This window comes from Quercus lobata, chromosome 12 (genome assembly GCF_001633185.2).
Source record: "Quercus lobata isolate SW786 chromosome 12, ValleyOak3.0 Primary Assembly, whole genome shotgun sequence".
Taxonomy (NCBI): domain Eukaryota; kingdom Viridiplantae; phylum Streptophyta; class Magnoliopsida; order Fagales; family Fagaceae; genus Quercus; species Quercus lobata.
Window position 1 is genome coordinate 41,382,276 of NC_044915.1, and position 19,735 is coordinate 41,402,010.

General features: G+C 32.7%; 2 protein-coding genes across 2 annotated transcripts; one reads left to right on the plus strand and one right to left on the minus strand.

Moving 5' to 3' along the window:
• The first annotated feature begins 2,411 nt into the window (after nt 1-2,411).
• On the plus strand, nt 2,412-7,306 carry LOC115972472 (probable transcriptional regulatory protein At2g25830). The gene is made up of 7 exons (XM_031092774.1): nt 2,412-2,679; nt 2,790-2,965; nt 3,303-3,364; nt 3,642-3,798; nt 3,949-4,226; nt 5,991-6,111; nt 6,808-7,306. The coding sequence occupies exons 1-7, from the start codon at nt 2,571-2,573 to the stop codon at nt 6,898-6,900; spliced, it is 996 nt and encodes a 331-aa protein (XP_030948634.1). The 5' UTR covers nt 2,412-2,570; the 3' UTR covers nt 6,901-7,306.
• A 616-nt stretch (nt 7,307-7,922) lies between these two features.
• LOC115970744 (carotenoid cleavage dioxygenase 8 homolog B, chloroplastic) lies at nt 7,923-12,553 on the minus strand. The gene is made up of 6 exons (XM_031090351.1): nt 12,242-12,553; nt 10,043-10,786; nt 9,451-9,644; nt 8,675-8,864; nt 8,445-8,547; nt 7,923-8,068 (listed from the first exon to the last, which is right to left on the minus strand). Exons 1-6 carry the CDS (start codon nt 12,551-12,553, stop codon nt 7,923-7,925), a joined length of 1,689 nt encoding a protein of 562 aa, XP_030946211.1.
• Between the last annotated feature and the right edge of the window lie 7,182 nt (nt 12,554-19,735).

Consider the following 19,735-nt stretch of genomic DNA (forward strand, 5'->3'; position numbering starts at 1 on the left):
CTGATTTTTTGTTTGTTTCTGGAAAGCTTGTTTCAAGCTGTAGAGTTCTTATTGAAATTGGATTAATTAGACTTAAGTTTATGCAGGCAAGTTAAATATAATGGATGAAGTTTTCATTTGGAAATAGCGAATGTTGAATAATAATAATTTATTTTATTTAACTTTCCTGCATAAACTTCAGTCTTGTTGAAGAATAATTCATTTTATTAGTTTTTTTCTTTTTCGTTTATATGCTTGTGCTTGACAATGATTTCTTGAATATCTTGATTTTTGTTCATATTATAGAGTTCGTTGCTTCTTTATTTATTCATTTACTTTTATTTGACATATAATTCTACTCCAATATAATTTAAGTATAAATGTATGTAAAGGTCGACCTAAGTCTATCCTCTTAGTGCTTTATTGAAGACATTCTATAGTAATTATCTCTGATGAGGGATTTTATTTTTGGTAGGAAGAAATTCAGAAATAATGCCCGCACAAGTAGGATTTTTAGGTGGGATTTGGAATCCCTAAATTCCATTTTGGATTTTAACATTTCTCTCTCCCCACTGTACCCAAACAAGAAATTTTCTTTATACCGTAATTTAAAATCCCATAATGTGATCAAATCCCACCTTAAAATTATTTACCCAAACACACGGTTAATAAATGATGTCAGCATATATTTCCAATTTCTTTCAATTTGTATGCTTTCAACTTTCAATTGTCGAAACTACAGAACCTTCAATCCGTGATGAGATGCCTCATTCAAAGTAAGCAAAGCAACTCTAAAATGATGAAATCTGAACCCGTGAGAGGCTACAATGGACATCGATCTTCTCTGATGATGGATCATAACTTTGGAAGAGGTTTCCTCGCTATTCAAATTAATTATAAGATGCAATTCAACTGTAGGCTATGGTTTATTTAGCTAGTTTAACCCAGTAGTAATGTGGATGCATGGAAGCAGGGTTATATACACACACAGGAGTGAGAGATAAACGTCAAACATCTCAAGAAAGTAAGAGCAACTTGTCAAACATCTAGAAAAATAGAAAATATTATTAAATCAAAGCTGAAAGGAAATTCATTTAGATTCTAACTTGGATTTCAATTATAGTCTAATTTTGCACTATATCTTCTATATAATTTTTTATTTTTTGCACCAAATAAGTTATTAGTGTAGAAGCCAAAGAGTAAAAAAAAAACATCTTATACAAATAGTGGTTGGACAAACTAAAATTGAGAATTTCATGAATATTTTTTTTTCATTTGTTTCGAATAAACTTATAGTTTTTTCAATAGTTCCGGGATGAAAAACATCTTCTTTTTTTTTTTTTTTAGTTTAAGATATAAATAAACATTTTCAATAGTTTAAGGAAGAAGGAAAAAAAAAAATTCTTAAAGTTTAGAAATGAAAAAAAAAACTTTTGGTAAAATTTAGGGACCAAAATAATATTTTATCATTTATTTTATAAGTAACTTTTTTATATTTTAAGATATACGAACATTATATATACAAGTCAACAACAACAAGTTCACAATATGTAGATATTCATTTTGAGCAGTTACCATTAGATTCACTAGTTTAAAACCTCGTGTATATGCATGAGCATGAGCACCACACACACACACACACACACACACACTTATCATATACTTATATAAGTTTATAACTAATAAGTAACAAGCTATTCATAGCATTATATAAAAAGTTAATAAATTTGAATTATTTTTAGCTAGACAAACAAATGGCATTGGAAAGCAGAATTTGCTAATTTTATATGTAGAATTATATACATGATTGAGTTTTTTATAGTTCATTTATATTGGACTCCTCATATTTTGCATTGAATTAACTTGGCATAAAAAAAAAAAATTAAATGGGACATATGGAACAAAATTAGACTTCAATTAAAAATCTAATTAGATTTTCTCTCAAATTTAGCTTTATAAACTTTGTAAAATTTTAATATGCTTATTTGTAAATGTATCTCATATGTGTGCATGAGGTTATAAGTTAGTTTAACTAATATAATAAATAGTATATCTCAATAAATGTTTTTAATTAAAAAAATTTTTAACCAACATTTTTCTTAACAGATTGGTTTTTGTTTTTTTGAAAATTGCAAGATTTAAGTATAATATTTAAATTTTGTTCCTTAGATTCTCCTTTTAAAATTCTACAATTAATATAACTTTTTTCTCATAAGATGGAAATATATTTTTTAGTTAAGTAACTACGTGACTAAATTTTAAGAAGAAAACTTAATGAAACACCTAAAGTACTATACATCAATTTTGTTCTTTTAGAAAATAAGGTAACTTTTTTTGGGACACATTTAGCATAAAAATTACTAAAAATTATATTTTTGCTAGCAAAAACTACAAGATACCAAATAGAAAAGACTCATTCTGACAAAATGATGGACTAAATTGACAAAGAATAAAAAGCAAAAAGTGTACCATAGAGAGATTACGGGACACATCCATGGACTCCATGTAGTGATGATTTTCAAATCTCCAATTAGTGAAGAAGAAGGCACTTACTTAGCACACACTAATAAAAAACAAACAACAAAAGAGAAATGGGTTCGTTGTCTTCGTCGTCAATGAGAGCATTTGGATCAATTCTTCACAGATTCTCTAATGGGTTTTCCTCCAAATGCCCCATTACCATTTCCTTTGCTGTCAAAAGTAATACTTTCTCAGTTCACTCATTCTCACTTTTTTTGTTTTGATAATCTTTGTGGGGAACTCATATCATATCAGCTTATACATCTATAATTATTTATCTTATGATTCAGGAAACTGTTTGCTAAGCAGAAAGTTATCATCTTTATCAGCAATATCAACGTATACCTCGTTGTCTTTGTATGAAAACAAGTGCATTGATAATAATAATGTTCTTCAATTGAGAAAGTTATGGACTTTCTCTCCTCTCTGTATGGGCAGGCGTTCCAGCAAAATTGCTGGCAGAAAGGTTCTCTCTCTCTCTCAGTTTTTTTTTTTTGGTTGTGAATTATTAGTTTGGGGACTGATTATAATGGTGTTTTGCTTGTTTGTGCTCACTGACTCAATGACCTGTTCGGTAAAGTTATGTCTATGATTTGCAATTTTATGTGTTTGATGAAATGCCTAATAGAAGTTAGGTGTTTTACTTCTATCCTAATATGGGTCTGATTTTTTGGAACCATTTTCTTACTTGAACACCATGTGTTTGATGCAATGCTTGTATCAATCATCACGAGTCTGGAAAAGTTAGGAAGACATTTTTGTGGCCTTCTACTTCAGGTTTCTAAATGTGACAGTAAATGCAGGGGGCACAAGATGCAAAGAAGGCAAAGCTGTATTCGAGGATCGGGAAGGAAGTCGTATCTGCGTGAGTTGGTTACTCTTTCTTTGACTCTTTCTTGGATTGACATGCTGAAACTGCTAAAAAGAAAAAAAAAAAAGAAAAGTATATAGAGCACTGCTGTTACCAATTACCAGTACCACAAATTTCTTTAGAGTGGGTTCTGCTTGGTAGTAATTTCTAGTTTTGAGTGATATTAGGATGAAAGTGCCGGGAATTTTTTACCTGCCCTTATATACTTTAGATGTACATTAAATTATTTATTGATTTTTTATGGGTCATACTTATAATATGCATTGAGCAGTGTTAAGAAAGGGGGTCCAAGTCCTATATCTAATATGACTTTGGCTGCTGTACTTGAGAAAGCCAAGGAGCTTGATGTACCAAAGGAAATTCTGGACCGCAACATCAAGAGAGCGTCTGAGAAGGGACAAGAGGCTTACATTGAGAAAATCTATGAGGTTGGTGTGTGTATATATAATTATTTTATATTGGGGATACTATGACTATTTGGGGTAAGTTTGGTTTGGATTTTTCTCTATTATTTTACCTGATGTTGATACATTGGGAGGTTTTTAAGCTCTTAAAAAGATCAAATTTATTATTTTCAGGTATATGGTTATGGTGGAGCTAGTATGGTAGTTGAGGTGTCAACTGATAAGATTAATCGCTCTGTGGCAAAAATTAGAGAGGTAGTGAAGGACTATGGGGGAAAGATGGCAGATTCAGGATCTGTAATGTTCAAGTTCAGACGTGTCCGGGTCGTAAACGTAAGGGTCACAGATGTTGACAAAGATCAGCTTCTTGTCATTGCATTAGATGCTGGTGCTGAGGATGTTATTGAACCTCCCGTGTATGAAGATGAAATTGAAGAAGATAGGTTGGAAAGGTAATATTCTACCTTTTCTCTGTAGAGATTATGTTTCCAATCTTATTTTTCATGCCTAAAACTCTATTTTTTCTGACCTTGTTGTCAATATAAAACTCTGCTAGATGCGCTGACAGTCTTTTTCTTCAATTACTTTTTTTTAATGTTCTAATGGTAGAGGGAAGGGTATTAGATTCTGACAAGAGTAGAGCATTAGAGTTGGCATGTGCAAAAAAGTTAGATTAGACAGAAATACCTCTTATGAGCATTATTAATCTAAAGGCTAAGGGATTTTCAAAAATAAGATGTTACATGGAAACTTGTTATACTTGTGCATGTATCACAACATCAACATTGATAATCTTTAATTAAAGAAAAGGTAAGTGATTTATTCCATTGAGGTTTTACCTGGAGTATTAAAGATTAACAGGGTATAAATGAATCAATTTGTAATTGTTAGTATAAAATAATTATTTGTGTGAATTTTTTTTTTTTTTTTTAAATGGAAGATATAGAATTATTTGTGAATTAAGCCAACCTTCATAGGGATTTTTGGAAATGTTAGGGACCACGACCTATTTTTAGAAATGATACTATAGCACTGAGCCTACTAGTTTTACTTTCTATTTCCTTGATTTCCCTTATCATCTAACCTGCCTGATTAATAACCATTATTTAAGGTTACTATGGATGGAAATTTAATGTTAGAAAAGGATATTTTGTCACTGTTTGTAATGACACATGAGTCTTCATTAGGATATATTTGTTATATGGCCACTGAGCTCTAGCTCAAATGACATTTTCTCCCCTTGTTAGAGTAGGATCGGATGAGGTTGTAGGTTCAAGACCCACTGAGTGCATTTGTAATTACCAATGAAAAAAAAATGTATTTGTTATATAAATTACAAACAGGTCTAAACTGTCCTTGAAAATAGGAAGTAAATCCTAATATTTCCCTAAACCTTGATGGAGGTTAGTGTAATTAAAATTTTGGAGCGGACCTTCTTGTAAAAAATACGCAACTTGATTTACCAATGTAATGAAATCTCTCATCATTTCTCTAAATCAACTAAAAGCTTAGTTTTTCAGTTTCCACAAGTATGTCTTCTATATCTCACATATGTTTCGTTACTTTCAATGGAAATGATAACTAGCTAGTGTTATTGGATGGGTTGGCACAACTGCGATCTTTCGATTGGCATGCTATGCTATCTAAGCAGCTGTAATATCTGAAGAATGAGACATTGGGAACCCTTCTGTTTTTTGAGAAGGGGAATTTTAAAAAATAATCATGTTAGCTGGAGAAAGTATTGAATTTCTTGTGCTGTGAGCTGTACCCTGAGTTTGAAGCCCAGAATCTTTCTATGCTTGATGGAAGTGTGTATTTGGTGTTGGAAGGGGCATGTCTGCTTGCGGGGTGGTGATTCTAGTGAAATTAACTTCTGCATATTCTTTTTCTTAGTTGTTGGTATTAGGTTTTTTTGCAGTATTACCACCCTATATTCTCTTATTCAATTTTCAACTTTTGCATATTTGCTTGATTTTTGACTGTCGTGATAGTATTTACGTTGGTAATATAAGTATTGTATTCAATTTTTTATTAGTAAGTTTCACATGCACCTAGTGGGTTTTGAACCTACGACCTCACTCTCCACCTAAGATTTGTAAGGGGAGGATATTCTGATCACATTAGAGCTCACTGGCAATATATACATTTTTTTTCCTCATTATATACTATATTACTTTCTCTATGAAGTTCTAATACTTTGTTGCTTTTTCTTGAAGCCAATATAAAATTGTAAGTTCATCAGATAACTATACAGCAATATTGTCAAAACTACGTGAGGAAGGAATAAAGTTTGAGCCTGATAATGGTTCTGAGCTGCTTCCATTAACCGCTATAGAGGTATGTCTCTCTTGTACCCTATGGTTTTGTTGAAACTTTGCATGGTACAAAATCTTTGTCCTCAACAGCAAAGGAAAATAGTTAGCCATAATTTCTTAGTTTGGCCTTTTTCCAGAGAATAGGCTACCACTGAATATTTTGTTGTGCGTTTGGATGGGTGATTTTTTTGGTTGAAATTTTTATTCGCTTATTTGTTGAAAGTTGGCAAAAGCGCAGTTGTAGCTATAAAAAGCTGTAAATAAGCAAATATAAGGGTGTGTTTGGATACTACTTATTTTACTGAAATTGAAAAATTATTGCTGAAAGTACTGTAAATAAAAATAAAAGTTAGTTAAAATAGTACAGTGAGATTCATGAATAGTGCCAAAAGTGTAGTGGGGTCCATGAATAGTAGCAAAAATAAGCTAAATAATGAAATAATTTCAATTTTTAATCCTAACCCAAACGCACACTAAGTCAAAAACTAATCCAAAGATTCCAAACTCAATTGTCATTTGGATTCCCCCCTTGTCTTTCTTTCCAATATTTCATTCTTCATTTGCTATGTGCTAAGCCCCCTGGTTCAAACACCATCTTTAAAATGTGGTGAATCAATTTCTTTGTTTTTTGGTTTGTAATGACTCCTTTAGTTATCTCCTATAGTTTTCCTATTTCACATGTTTAAAGTAATGACTACAATAAGTTGTTGGGTTTTAGGTAGATGATGAGGCTATGGACTTGAACAAGGAACTTATGAGCAAGTTACTTGAACTTGATGATGTTGATGCCGTTTATACAGACCAGCTGTGATTATATTTTACATCTCTAGTTGCCATCTCAACCATGGGGATTTTGTTGCTGTTGGACAATAGTTGGTACATCTGGTTCGTGTATAAAAGCACGGTGATTGGCTGGTCTTCTTACTTGATGGATAAAGATACCTTGCTCATATGAGCAGGTCCTTGTTTTGGGGCATTGCTGTGGATGACAGAGGATGTTTGGGGAGACAAGCTTGATGCTTTGCTGCTTATATTATGCTTTTACAAGGAGAGAGTTTCTGTGACAGCTTGGTTATTAGTTATTACTTCTGGAAGAACAGTGTATACTAAAAATACCATTTCTATTTTGGTGGGTAAAGTATTTATTTGTTTCTGAAGGATAAATTATAAAATTCTTTTCCTCCAATAAAAGTACAAGGATTAATTCTTGATGTCCATTGGCCAAGTGGTTCAACGCTTTAGATAGGATCCTCTTAAGCAACAAATTGTGTTGTCCATGCCTTTGTGAAATTTAGAATTAACCTGTTTGCTCACCTTAGAATTCCCATCAACCACATTTGGTAATTTAATTAACCTGTTCATGATCTTCAAATGACAGAATGGGTCCACACTCCACATTAACAAGTATTGGTGTACATTTTAGGTGAGTTCATTGCATATATGAAGTAAACTATATGTATGTGTTCTAAGAAACCATTTGGCCTTTGCTAAGAATTTGGCTGGTAGCAAACAGTTTTAGTAATTTCACAATTTTAAAACGCTAAGATTTCATTCTACAAACAAAATAAGATTTACATAAACAAATATCATGAGGAATAGAAGCCCTGATCTTGCACACTTCTTAATACTATTGTAAGCACACCAACCGACCTAGTAACCACTATATAAACATACAGCCTTAAAAAAAAAAAAAACCACTATAAGAATATAATATCTGTGTACATTGCATATCCATGGGCATGGAGATGCATTTGGATCAGTTTGAATGGGAGCATCATTTTTATTACGACTAAGGGTAAGGGTTGCATGATACTTGTAATTAATTAACCATTATCACTTCTTTGGAACCCAGCAACCGTGCAAGCCGTATGGAAGACCATATGGGAACTTTGCTCTGGCAATCTCTTTGAAGCTGGATCCATCCAATAATAATGCATATCCCTCCCCATTTTTCTGACTAATCATAGAGATTACAACACCTGCAATCACATTACAACGTTATTAATTAGGATTTAATTTTTTCATTGTCCTCAAATTTGATATTAGGATTATTGAAAAAGATTTTCTTTAAAATAAGTGGTTGAAAATTTCGCAAACAAAACTTTAGAATTCACGTGACATTTACAAGTGCAAGAAGACAATGCCAAACTCATGCCCTTTTATTTTCTGGACATAAAAAGGTTACACATTTTTTGACTTATAAAAAAAAGCTACACATTTTTTGAGTTCTGACACCAAATATACGAATAAATTCCCGGAATTGGGAACAAAAATGGAAAGGAATCAAGGACTTGATCTTGATTAAGACGTTGTTGAGTAGGACATAATAAACAACAAGAAACGATATAGACTTACCGTCGTCTTCCTCTGTTGCCCCTGGCCTAGGCACAAAGAATGGTTCAGAGGGCACAGCTCCCTCCTCATACCAATTCTTAGCCTTCTTTCCAAATAAATCAAGCTGCAACATAATTTCAAATCGTATTATTATTAACCCATATGGACCATATCTAAAATACACATAGCATAGCCTTACAAAATATTAACTTATAGTAGGTGTTTAATATGGAAGTGTAAATTAAGTTTACCTTGGTGATGGTGTTGGGGAAATTGCATGGGCGATGGGCTCCGCAAGCATAAGCATATCTGTATTTTTTGCCTAGATATTTTGGGTTGATGCTACACATGTCCATGCCTCTCCCATGTTCATTTGGATCCAACGCTGCCTCTAATTTCCCATGTGAACTCCCATCAAAGGGTATGATGAACCGTCCAACCCTGTCACATATATATTCACCAATATAGTCACATTCACTTTCAGGATTTATAAAAGCCAAGATGTTATTGGTCACGTCATGGAAGGGTTTAAAATTTTGAATATGCATGTCATTTGATCATAATACTTCATCTATTGCACGGTCATGATTAATGCTCTGTCATGACAGATATCACCTAGCTTGATATCACCCTTTAAAGGCCTCGCATGATTGGCCAACAGTAAATCAACCAAATAAAAATTTTGTGAAGGTCAACAATTTTGTCTTGTAAAAGCCATGCATGCAAATTGACGTATACTAGATATGCTTAGGTACCACCTACACGTATCTTTGCTACATGAGGCACCGGCGGGCTTGGATAAGAGTACTGCTACTGCCTTTAGATTGTGAGGGTGCTTCTTTTTTTCTTTCTAAAATTTTCAATTATTATTTTTCAAATTGATGCTCCATGACCATGAGGAACTTTAACTAAAAGGCTAAGCAAGATAAAGGGTATAGAAAAGTGTATATTCTAGATGTCTAATACCATTGTTATAGGGATTTTATTGCATATATATATATATATATATATGTAAAATGATATATACCTAGCATCTGGTAAGACATCTTCCCCATTGAATGATCGGAGATTTTGCAACCTGAGCTTCTCCAGAATCGCTGCGTCAGCATTGTGTTCACAACAATCTGCAATTATCGCAGTCACCCTCCCATCTTCATCCTCCTCTTCATACGCATTAATGAAGTGGAATGTTACATATAATGGCACTTCCACACTAGCAACCTTCAAAATTTAGTGAAATTTAGAACTTTTTTTATTTTTTCCGATGAGTAAAGTTAAAAAAAAAAAGAAAAAAGATTACAACATGCCCATATATAATAAATAACATCATAAGAAAATTGTTATTTCACCCTTTAGATATACACTCCAGACAATAATATTCACATTTTTAACAGAAAGTGTCCATAATTTTTAAGAATATTGTTTACATGATGTAAAAGAGTGTGGATACGATTAGATTTAAAACCATAAAACCCCTTATATATATGTATGATTATTTAATATTTTTATATTATTTCTTAATTCTATAGAAGAAATTTGAGTTCGAATCCGCAGGTGTACTAAGAAAAAAGAAAAGAAAAAAGGAAATCTACTATAATGGAAGACAGAAGGGAACTTACAATTTTGCCACTAGCTTTACACATGACATGCATAAACGCTTTAGAATCAGGGTGCCATTCAAACTTGTATAGTGGAGTGGGCTCGGCCTTGAGCAAATTTCGGGCACAATACCTTAGTGGCATCTCAGGCACAATAACATAGTGCTCAGTCACCGGGAAAGAGTGAACCCACCCTGCTGCCGGACCACCACGGCAATCCACCCGCCCGATCACCTTCCGCTCATTAGTCCCCGGCTCCATCCTCACCACCAAGTACCCCGGAATCACCAAATCAGGTAACAAAGTCAAGAATTCTGTGTCAGTCACAATAGGGTGTGCTGAGTGAATTAGACCACCTAATGTGTCACTGTACTCAAATTTCCCCAATGTGTCCAATGTGTCGGGGTCTATGACTATTGACCCTTTTTGTGTCTCCGTTAGACAAACCACACGACCATCACCGAGTTTGACAACCCCAGTGTTTGCATTATCGGTTAGTGATGCACCTGAGAATAAATTTGCAAGCTCACCAACATAGGAAAGGAAATTGTCAGGTTTAGGAACCTCAGAGAATTCACGGTAACATAATTTTTTGTTCTTCTTTGCAGCCTTATAGGCCTCTGACTCAATTTGGCGATGGCCGGCGATTAATCGACCGTTTTCAAAGTAGAGCTTGACTAGAGTGGCGTAGCCATCAAATAGGTGGCGGAAGTTGTAGTCCCCTATGTGCCACAAGCCTGGACCATTTCTTAGGTACGTTCCACTCTGCATGAAATTAATTAAATTGAGGTTATTCATTAGTTTATCCAAATAGCTAAAAGCCTAAAACATAGGATGTCTACTATTATGGTATTTTTACTTGTTCCCACTTCTGGCCTATTTATAATATTTATATAAGTAAGACCCTCTTATGAAAAATAATTTGGAATGAGACTAATATAATATACGTCATCCTCTTGAGATCTCCATTAATGTATGAAAAGAAAGGGACAATGGGCACGATGCACAATACTATTTTGTCGATATTATATGGCATTATTAAATATAATGGATATGCTTGATATCTCCTCCTCTTTTTTATGCTTACTATATGATGAGGAAGGTACAATCCAATCATCGATTTGATTTTTGTAATCTAATGTTATAACTTAATGCTCGTTGTTTTGTTTTAGTAATCATCTGTCTGTTTTGGATTAGCTGTTTAAAAATGATGATTTTAAATCATACCTTTAGGACTAAATTTGCATTTGGGTTAGGATTAAAAATTAAAATTATTTCACCATTCAATTTATTTTTGCTACTATTTATGGGTCCTATTGCACTTTTTAGCACTATTTATGGGCATCACTGTACTATTTCAATTAACTTTTACTTTTATTTATAGTACTTTCGGCAATAATTTTTCAATTACAATAAAATAAATGGTATTCAAACACATTCTAAAAGTTTGGTAAAATCCGTGAAAAGTTTTGTTTTTGTTGATTCTTGTTTCGATGCATATAACCAAAAAAGAAAAAAGAAAAAAAGAAGAGGATAAATTGCAGCCTTAACTTTTTTTTTTTTTTTGATTCAAAATCATAGAGTTCATTTGGTAATATTGTTCTAATAACGTTGTTTAAATATTGTAAAAATTCGTATGAGTGAAAAAATATTATGAAAATACGTGTTGTTGTGTTGTTTAATCAACAACTTTTACAAATCAAATCCGTTCGGCAACTACAAATCTATTACAAATCCGAATTGTGCATACTTGGCATTCAATTAGAGTGCCACTTGATTGAACCAAAAAATATAGTTTTTTTTTTTTTTTTTCATTAATACTTACTGTAATATTAAAGTTGTAGTTCTGCACATAGATCAGCATAAAAATAGTTATTGACACCAAAAGAATGAACATAATTAGTTGAAAGTTGAAACACCATGCATAGCCTATTGACATCATGTCATGGCAAGTTTCATGCTGTGTAGAATTGTCGTATATGGAAGGAAATAGGTTTTAAAAAAAGAAAACACGCACCACTGATATTGGGTACGGTTGTGAAATCAAAATAGGCCATGACATGACAGAAATGTTCAGATCGTATCTTAGCTAGCAAGAAGAATTACCCATGAGGAGAATAATAGAATATGAGGTCTTTTCTATTTTAATACACCACATGCAAATGTTATTATGATTATAAAAGAAACTTTTCAAAAAAAAAAATTATAGTGGACACATACCAACCACAGTGGTATTTCTCCTTCTACAGCCAGCTCTCCTTCCCATCTTTCCTGTCTCACACTTGTCCATGCAACATGATTCCAGTTGCCATGATCACTTTGTTTTTCCCTTGATGATGGAGGAGCAACGTCTATTTCCGGCAACCGATGAGTTAAAACACTCATGACCCTCAAGTCTCGAACATTGCGCTTCCTAGTAAAGTTGCTACTCCTAAAGGAAAACCCATCTAATACACAACCTGACTTATCTGAAACCTCCACTGTGGCTGGACAAATGGAGTTTCCGATTGCCAGATATCTCATGGAAGCCATGAGTTAAAACTTAAAAGAGTGGTGGAAGATTTTTAAAGGGTTTTTGTTCTGTGGTTGATATCTAGGACAAGTTAAAGGAGAGTGAAGTTAGTGGTGTATTTATAGGATGGCTTGAAGCCAAAAGTTTATGGAGTTAGTAACTATGCTCGATCACGTTGGAATCTTGATTGGTAGAATGCCTTTCTACTAGCGGACGCAGGCTCTATACGTCATTATTGTTTCATAAAATATTAAGTCAAAGGCAAAATATTAAGGAAGAAATGGAAGGAACTCAACTATTGGAATAATAGAATTACATGCGTGCATCAAACTCACACGCTCGGTGAAATCGACCCTGCGATTGGTTTTCATGAATTGGGTTGGGTTGGAATTTTATTTTGGGTCTTGGTTTGGATTGGGTTCACGTTGATATATATATATATATATATATATATATTAATTACTTTAATTTATTTTTAGTATTTTAAGTATGGCTATCCATTGGAACTTGACCCACTTGACACAGCCATCCAGGCCAACCTGAAAACCAGCCTACTTGACGCTGGTGATGGGTCTTTGCCTCTAACAATTGAGATCGGTGTGTCGATTGGTGCAGGGACGGAGCCAAAGTTTTGAGTTAAGGGGGGGCGGTTTTATTGTTAGCTGTGTGCAGCGGTTTCAACTTTTGACTCTGCTATTATTTAGCTACTGAGATTTTTTTTTTTTTTTTTTTTTTTTTTGTCGGTAAGAACAAAATTATTTTTGTTTAGAAATTTTTAAATGACAGGGTTGTTTATTTTAAATAAAATTGGTTAATTGAACTTAATTATTTTTAAGTTTTACTATTGGTGATTTTTGTTGTTGAGTTATTTTTTTGGGGCTTGTATATTTTGTTTTAGATTTTAGATTTATAAATTTTTTTATAGTCACTAAAATGAGGAAAATACTAGTGCTACAATTTTTTTTTTAAATTATAAATTATTGATGTAATAAGTGGTTACTAGTAAATAAAAAATGATGTAAGTTGTGGGTTTATGTGCGAACCAATACAAATTTGCTACCAAAACAGTTTGTAAAAATGTTGTAAAAAAGTATGTAAGTATAGCATTACTCTTAAAAAAATTAATGATATTGTTTAAGGGAAAAATGAGTAATTTTATAGAACAAAATTGCTAAAATTAGTACACACACTCATATATAATAATAATAATAATTTAAAAAAAAAAATTTAGGGAGGGCCATTGGCCCCCGAGGACCGCGCCCCCCCCCCCAAGTCCAAAGCTAGCTACGTCCCTGGATTGGTGGCTCTTCTTATGAAAATTCAATTCCAATTGACTTAGCTGATCTATACATTGGAATCTCGTTGTTTTCCGCTAGTACGAGATGTTCTCCAGTCATTTGTTGTTATATTTGCCCAGACCTCAATGAGATTCAGTGAGATATCATTAAGATTTGGCTAGATCTCAACAGATCCGTAGAAATCTTGTCTAGATTTGGTCAGATCTTGTCGTGTTCTTGCTAGATCCAGCCATATGTTGACTAGATTTGGCATATTTCAGCTAGTTCCTACCAAATTTCGGCCAAATCTGGCGAGTTTCAACTAAAGCCCTCTTCGCTGACTCTGACTGAGGACTGACTGACTTTTAGGAGTGGCAATTTGTGTTCGTGGGTCGAGTTCATGTCATGTGGAGCCATGAGTATTTGGCTATATGGGCTGACCCGAACTTGACCTGTTGTGTTAGGAATTCTCAACCCGAACAAGACTTATTTATTAAATAGGTTGACCTGACCTGACCAGACATGTTTAACTTGTTTAATTAACAAGTCATGTAAAAGTCAATACAAATGACTCATTTAATAATCTGTTTGATTAATAGGTCATACCTAACCTATATAATTTTCATCAATTCCCATATATCTAAAATTAAAATACAATTACAACCATAAATTAAGCAATAATATAAAAATAACTAATAACTTTATAAGCTAAACAGGTCAAACAGGTTAGACAGGTTTTCATATTGAACACGAATATGATCTGTTTATTAAACGGGTTAGTCGTGTCAACCTAAATATGACCCGAACTTGTTTAGTTTCAACCCATGACCTGTTTATAACGAGTCAGTCGTGTTGGGTTTGTGGGTCGTGTCAGATTTTGCCATCTCTAATCGACTTCAATTAAGGACCGACCCTTCTGAATTGACTCCTCTTACCAATCGGTGACAGGTTTAGATCTTGGAGAACCATGGTCGGGTCAGTTTTGGATTAGGCACAAACCCAACTTGGACCGGCTCGTGAATAACCCTAATTTTAAGAATTATTTTTGATAAATTTGGAAATTTGCAATATAATTTAGGCATATTATGTAAATTTTAATAATTTATTAAAAAAGTAATTAAATGATTAATGAGAGTTTATTTTTTTTATAGGGCATGAAACATGCAAGCATAACCTACCTACCCAACTTGGCCCATGTGGGTTGGGTTGAAAAAACTCTTCAACATGACCTATGCACACTTTTAAATAAAATATACAGCTCCATATACAAACATAACCATAATAAAAAGCTATTAATAATTACTGTAAGGACACAACTTGATCCACGGCCCAAAAGAGACTTGGACAATGGCCCAATAAGCCCACAACAATAGATTTGTTAGAGAGTAGGTTGGATATTGAACGTTCGATGAGATAAATGTTAATCACAATGGAATAGAGAGCAAACAAAATGATTAAGACATGCAAATTTGAAAGGAAAAACACTCATCGGTCAAGCTCGAGGAAGATATATTTTGATATATATATATATATATATGTGTGTGTGTGTGTGTGTGTGTTTCTTTCTGACTTATACAAATGTTTAAGTTCTAGGTTACCAAGTTCTTTTTTCTTCCTCTTTGTCATTGTCATTGACAGTAAGGAATCCAAAGGATGAGGAACTTTGCTTCATGTAACAAATCGAGCCCCAAAGGCCCTAGTAAGCTCTCGAAAGGAGTTGATGGAGCCCTCCTCCAATCCATCAAACCATCTCATTGCCACAGGCCCCAAACTGGATGATAGTACTTTGCACATCAGGGCCTCATTCCTAGAATGAACAGCCATTCTCTGGTCAAAATGACTGACATGCTCTACCGAGTCCGTTCTACCATTATACACCATAAATATTGGCTGCGTGAACTGTCGAGGAAGCTTTGCCCTCTCAATCCTCCATGCAAATAGTGATTTTGAGATTTGACATAAAGCCTTGCTCATAGCATCATTTCCTAAGCCCATATAGGTCGGGCTTTTATTCCTTTGCCTATGATGACGCTCTTCATTATAGGAGAAAGACTCGTTGGGAGGGGTCTTTGATCTAGGTCTATAACTGTCATCCTCATCAGACGGAGACCCTGAGCTTGATGGAGACCCCCTCCTTTGCTTTCGACTTCCTACGTACGTAAATGATCTACCTCTAGTTGCAAGTTTTTGGTATCCTCCCCATGAGACACATGGCTCCCGCTTCTAGAATGACTCCTATTGGTATGAGTTGTTTGCACACTAGCTTCACGATCTCTCATTCGCTCAAAATTAAGAAAATGATCTTGACGTCGATCCCACAGATTCCTCTTGGTTTGGCCCTGAACCCACCATGGTTGAACTAATTCAAGTATGTTAAATATTCCCACAGATGTCGCCAATTGTAAGGACATAACTTGATCCACAGCCTAAAAGAGACTTGGACAATGGCCTAATAAGCCCACAATAATAGATTTGTTAGAGAGTGGGTTGGAAATCGAACATTTAATGAGATGAATGTCAATCACAATGGGATAGAGAACAAATAGAATGATTAAGACATGCAAGTTTGAAAGGAAAAACACTCATCGGTCAAGCCCGATGAGGTATATTTTGATATATATGTGTTTCTTTCTGACTTATACAAATGTTCAAGTTCTGGGTTACCAAGTTCTTTTTTCTCCCCCCCCCCCCCCCCCTTTAGATATGGATCTTCCCTTTCCTTTTATATCCAGCCACGAATCATCTTAATCTTACATAGGGCCGGTCCTAGACATTTTGGGACTTAAGGCGATAACTAAAATGGGACATATTTTATGCTTATGTATTAATTAAATTAATATTTATTTAATATTTTTATATTATAATATATTTCATTTAAAATCTATTTTTCTTGCATTTTGAGATGCAAATTGACTAATTAAATTTTTGTATTCAAGTTCTTCTAACATTTCTTTTTCAATCGATAATATAGTTAATCCACTTAATCTTTTTTGGGACATTGTCGATCTTAGATATGATTTTATTAATTTTAATTTTGAAAAACTTCTTTCTGCAGAAGCTACTATAATTGGTATTGTTAGTAAAATCCTATAAGCAATGCATGTATTTGGAAATGAATCAATCTTTTTATATAATTTAGTATGTCAATTGGAGTATAATCTTTTATTTGTAAAATTTCTTTTAAAACCTTTAACTCTGAAAATAAATCTAAACCATTAATATCATAATAAACCTCATGTTTGAGAGAAGATTCAAGTTTAAGACAGTATATTTGTAAACTATCATCATCCAGTGATTTCAATTTTGTGAAGTTAAATAGAAAACCAAAAATATCTTCATATATTTGAAAATTTTCAAATCTATTCTCAATTGAACTAATTGCTTTATCTACTATATATAAGAAATAATCAATTCTAAAAGATTCTTCAGCAGAACGTGTTGTCTCATTATGAACATTTTCATCAAATTGTTTCTTTCTATGAATTATACATTTCTTTCTAAATTTTGTGTTATATTTTGTTTATTACTAATAACAAATTTATCCATTGATCCTTTTTGAGACTCAATTAATTTTTTTCTTCTTCTTTTTTTAAGTTTTTCATATCCAGATGTATATTTTCTAGTAGACATTTCTAATTAAACAATATATTTATAAAGACTAAAATAAAAAATAACTTTCAAGTATAGAGCAAATGAGAAATAGAACCTGATTTATATAAAAAGTATTATTGTAGCTTCACCGAATAATAACAAGTTTTTAGCAATCTCAACTTGTATAAATAAAGATTTATTCATTATATTACCAATAACTAATATATATATATATATATGTATGTATGTATATAAACACAAGATAAAATTTTAAAAAAAAATTAAGCACAGCCATAACAAAAACAAGCCTAGCTCGAACAAGAAGATGCTTGCCAAGACCCACCCACATAGAAAAAAAAAAAAAAAAAAAAATCATTTTACACCTATAACCCAAAAAAAAAAAAAAAAAAAAAAAACCTTGAAGGCCCAAATGTGAAACGTCCAGCCACAATCTTAACAAATCTAAAGTAGAAAGCCAAGCCTTATAAGTTATACCTCAAAACTCAAAAGTCAAAACCCATTCTACAGAATGCCACAAAACGCAGCAGCGAGAAAAAAAAGGCAGTTGGCTTGGCAGAGTTTTCAAATCAGATGCAATTGGATGATTTAGGCATTTAGATTTGAGGAAGCTTGAGCCAGGCAACCAACAAGGCAGTAACAGTGGAGAGAAAGAATGAGAGAGGCAGAGAGCAAGGGAAAAAAGCAAAGCAAGAATGAGAAAGAGACGGTAAAATTTTTAGGGATTTGTGGTTTTTTATTTGTTTTGATTATTGATTGTTTTGTGGTTAATTTCTTAGACCGGATTTGTAGTTTATCTTGTTGAATTTTGGTTTGTCTAGAGGATAATGATGTTATTTTTGAGACAATTAATTTTATTTAGACCAATTTTTTTTTTGTGTGCTACCAATGTTTAATCGGGTATAACAGAAATTTTGTTTTTTTGGTCAAAAGGATGTGTCGGATTTTTTTAGATTCATCTGAAACCAATTTTTTTCCCCTACTACCCTTTCTTTTCTAAAATTTTGGGGCTCCCCTTCCACTTGGGGGCCTTAGGCAATTGCCTAATTGACCTAGTGGAAGGGCCATCCCTGATCTTACACTTAGAGGGCTGAGATGGTATTCCAAAGACTCTTGTCTCATCTGGAACATACTAATAAGCTTTACACTGCAATATTAGATGTGCCGCCACTGTTCATGGTCATTTCCTCATTAATGCGGCCAGGGGAGTGGTTGTCTTGCATTTAATGCGGAGGGGATGGCTTCTACACCCTTCTTTTTTCGTCCCTCTCGTGTTTCATGTCAAGTCTGCTTTCTTTCCTTTTTAATTTTTTAATTTCATGCACCTCATACAACTAGTGCTCGTCCTCGAGGTCCGAGGTGCATCCTTGGGAATAACCTTGATTGCTTGTTTAAATTAGTTTCAGGATCCTCGTCCTCACAATTAACATAACTATATATTTAATAGTTCCTTATAAAAAAAACAATCATAATATAAACTCATTAATATCTATCATAATGATCAAATTTAATATTTAATAATATTTCATATAAAAGCACAATTATAATAAATTTCTATTAATAATTATCATAATATCAAATTTCGTGTATATATTATATTATATTATATATATATATATATATATATATAAGAAAGATGTTTCTTTAAAAAAAAAAATCATATTTTATTAGATTTTTTGTTGCATTGCATAGGTTGTTGACTAGTATATATAAAACCGAACACATTTGTCTTTTTAGTTGCACTCATAATATTCATCCACATAAGCTTTTAGGGTCTCATAATTTTACATTTCATTATTCTATTATATATTTTCTAATTAATTTTAAATTTTGTTTAATATTTGAACTCTTTGTTAAAATCTTACTATATCATATTTTCTTTTAATAGTAGAATATATACTTCCATATGCAAACAGAATAAAAAAAAATCAATAATTATCATAATTATTAAATATCATATTTAGAATTTTTTTTTGTGTGTTGCACAAATTGCTGACTAGTAATATATATATATATATATATATAAACTGAAGATATTTAACTTTTAATTGACCTCATTGTATTTTGAAACATAAAATTTTGAAGGCTCACAATTTTACATGTCAATATTCTAAAAATATATATACTTTAATTGCTTTTGAATTCTCTATTCTAAATTTAAACTCTCCATTAGAATCTTGCCAAATGATATATTATCAATAAATTGTAGAATAGGTAGTTAGAAAACAATAATAATAAATACCATAATTATCAAATTTCATATTTATAAAAAAAAAATAAAAAAGGGAAAAAAATATCATATTTAGTTAAACATTT

Coding starts and splice junctions, on each gene's coding strand:
- LOC115970744 (XM_031090351.1), bottom strand. CDS start 12,553: ATGGCTTCCATGAGATATCTGGCAATCGGAAACTCCATTTGTCCAGCC. Junction 10,787..12,241: donor GAGAAATACCACTGTGGTTG/GTATGTGTCCAC, acceptor AATTTCATGCAG/AGTGGAACGTACCTAAGAAA. Junction 8,548..8,674: donor TCCCCAACACCATCACCAAG/GTAAACTTAATT, acceptor ATTATGTTGCAG/CTTGATTTATTTGGAAAGAA.
- LOC115972472 (XM_031092774.1), top strand. CDS start 2,571: ATGGGTTCGTTGTCTTCGTCGTCAATGAGAGCATTTGGATCAATTCTT. Junction 2,966..3,302: donor GCAAAATTGCTGGCAGAAAG/GTTCTCTCTCTC, acceptor CAGTAAATGCAG/GGGGCACAAGATGCAAAGAA. Junction 6,112..6,807: donor TTCCATTAACCGCTATAGAG/GTATGTCTCTCT, acceptor GTTGGGTTTTAG/GTAGATGATGAGGCTATGGA.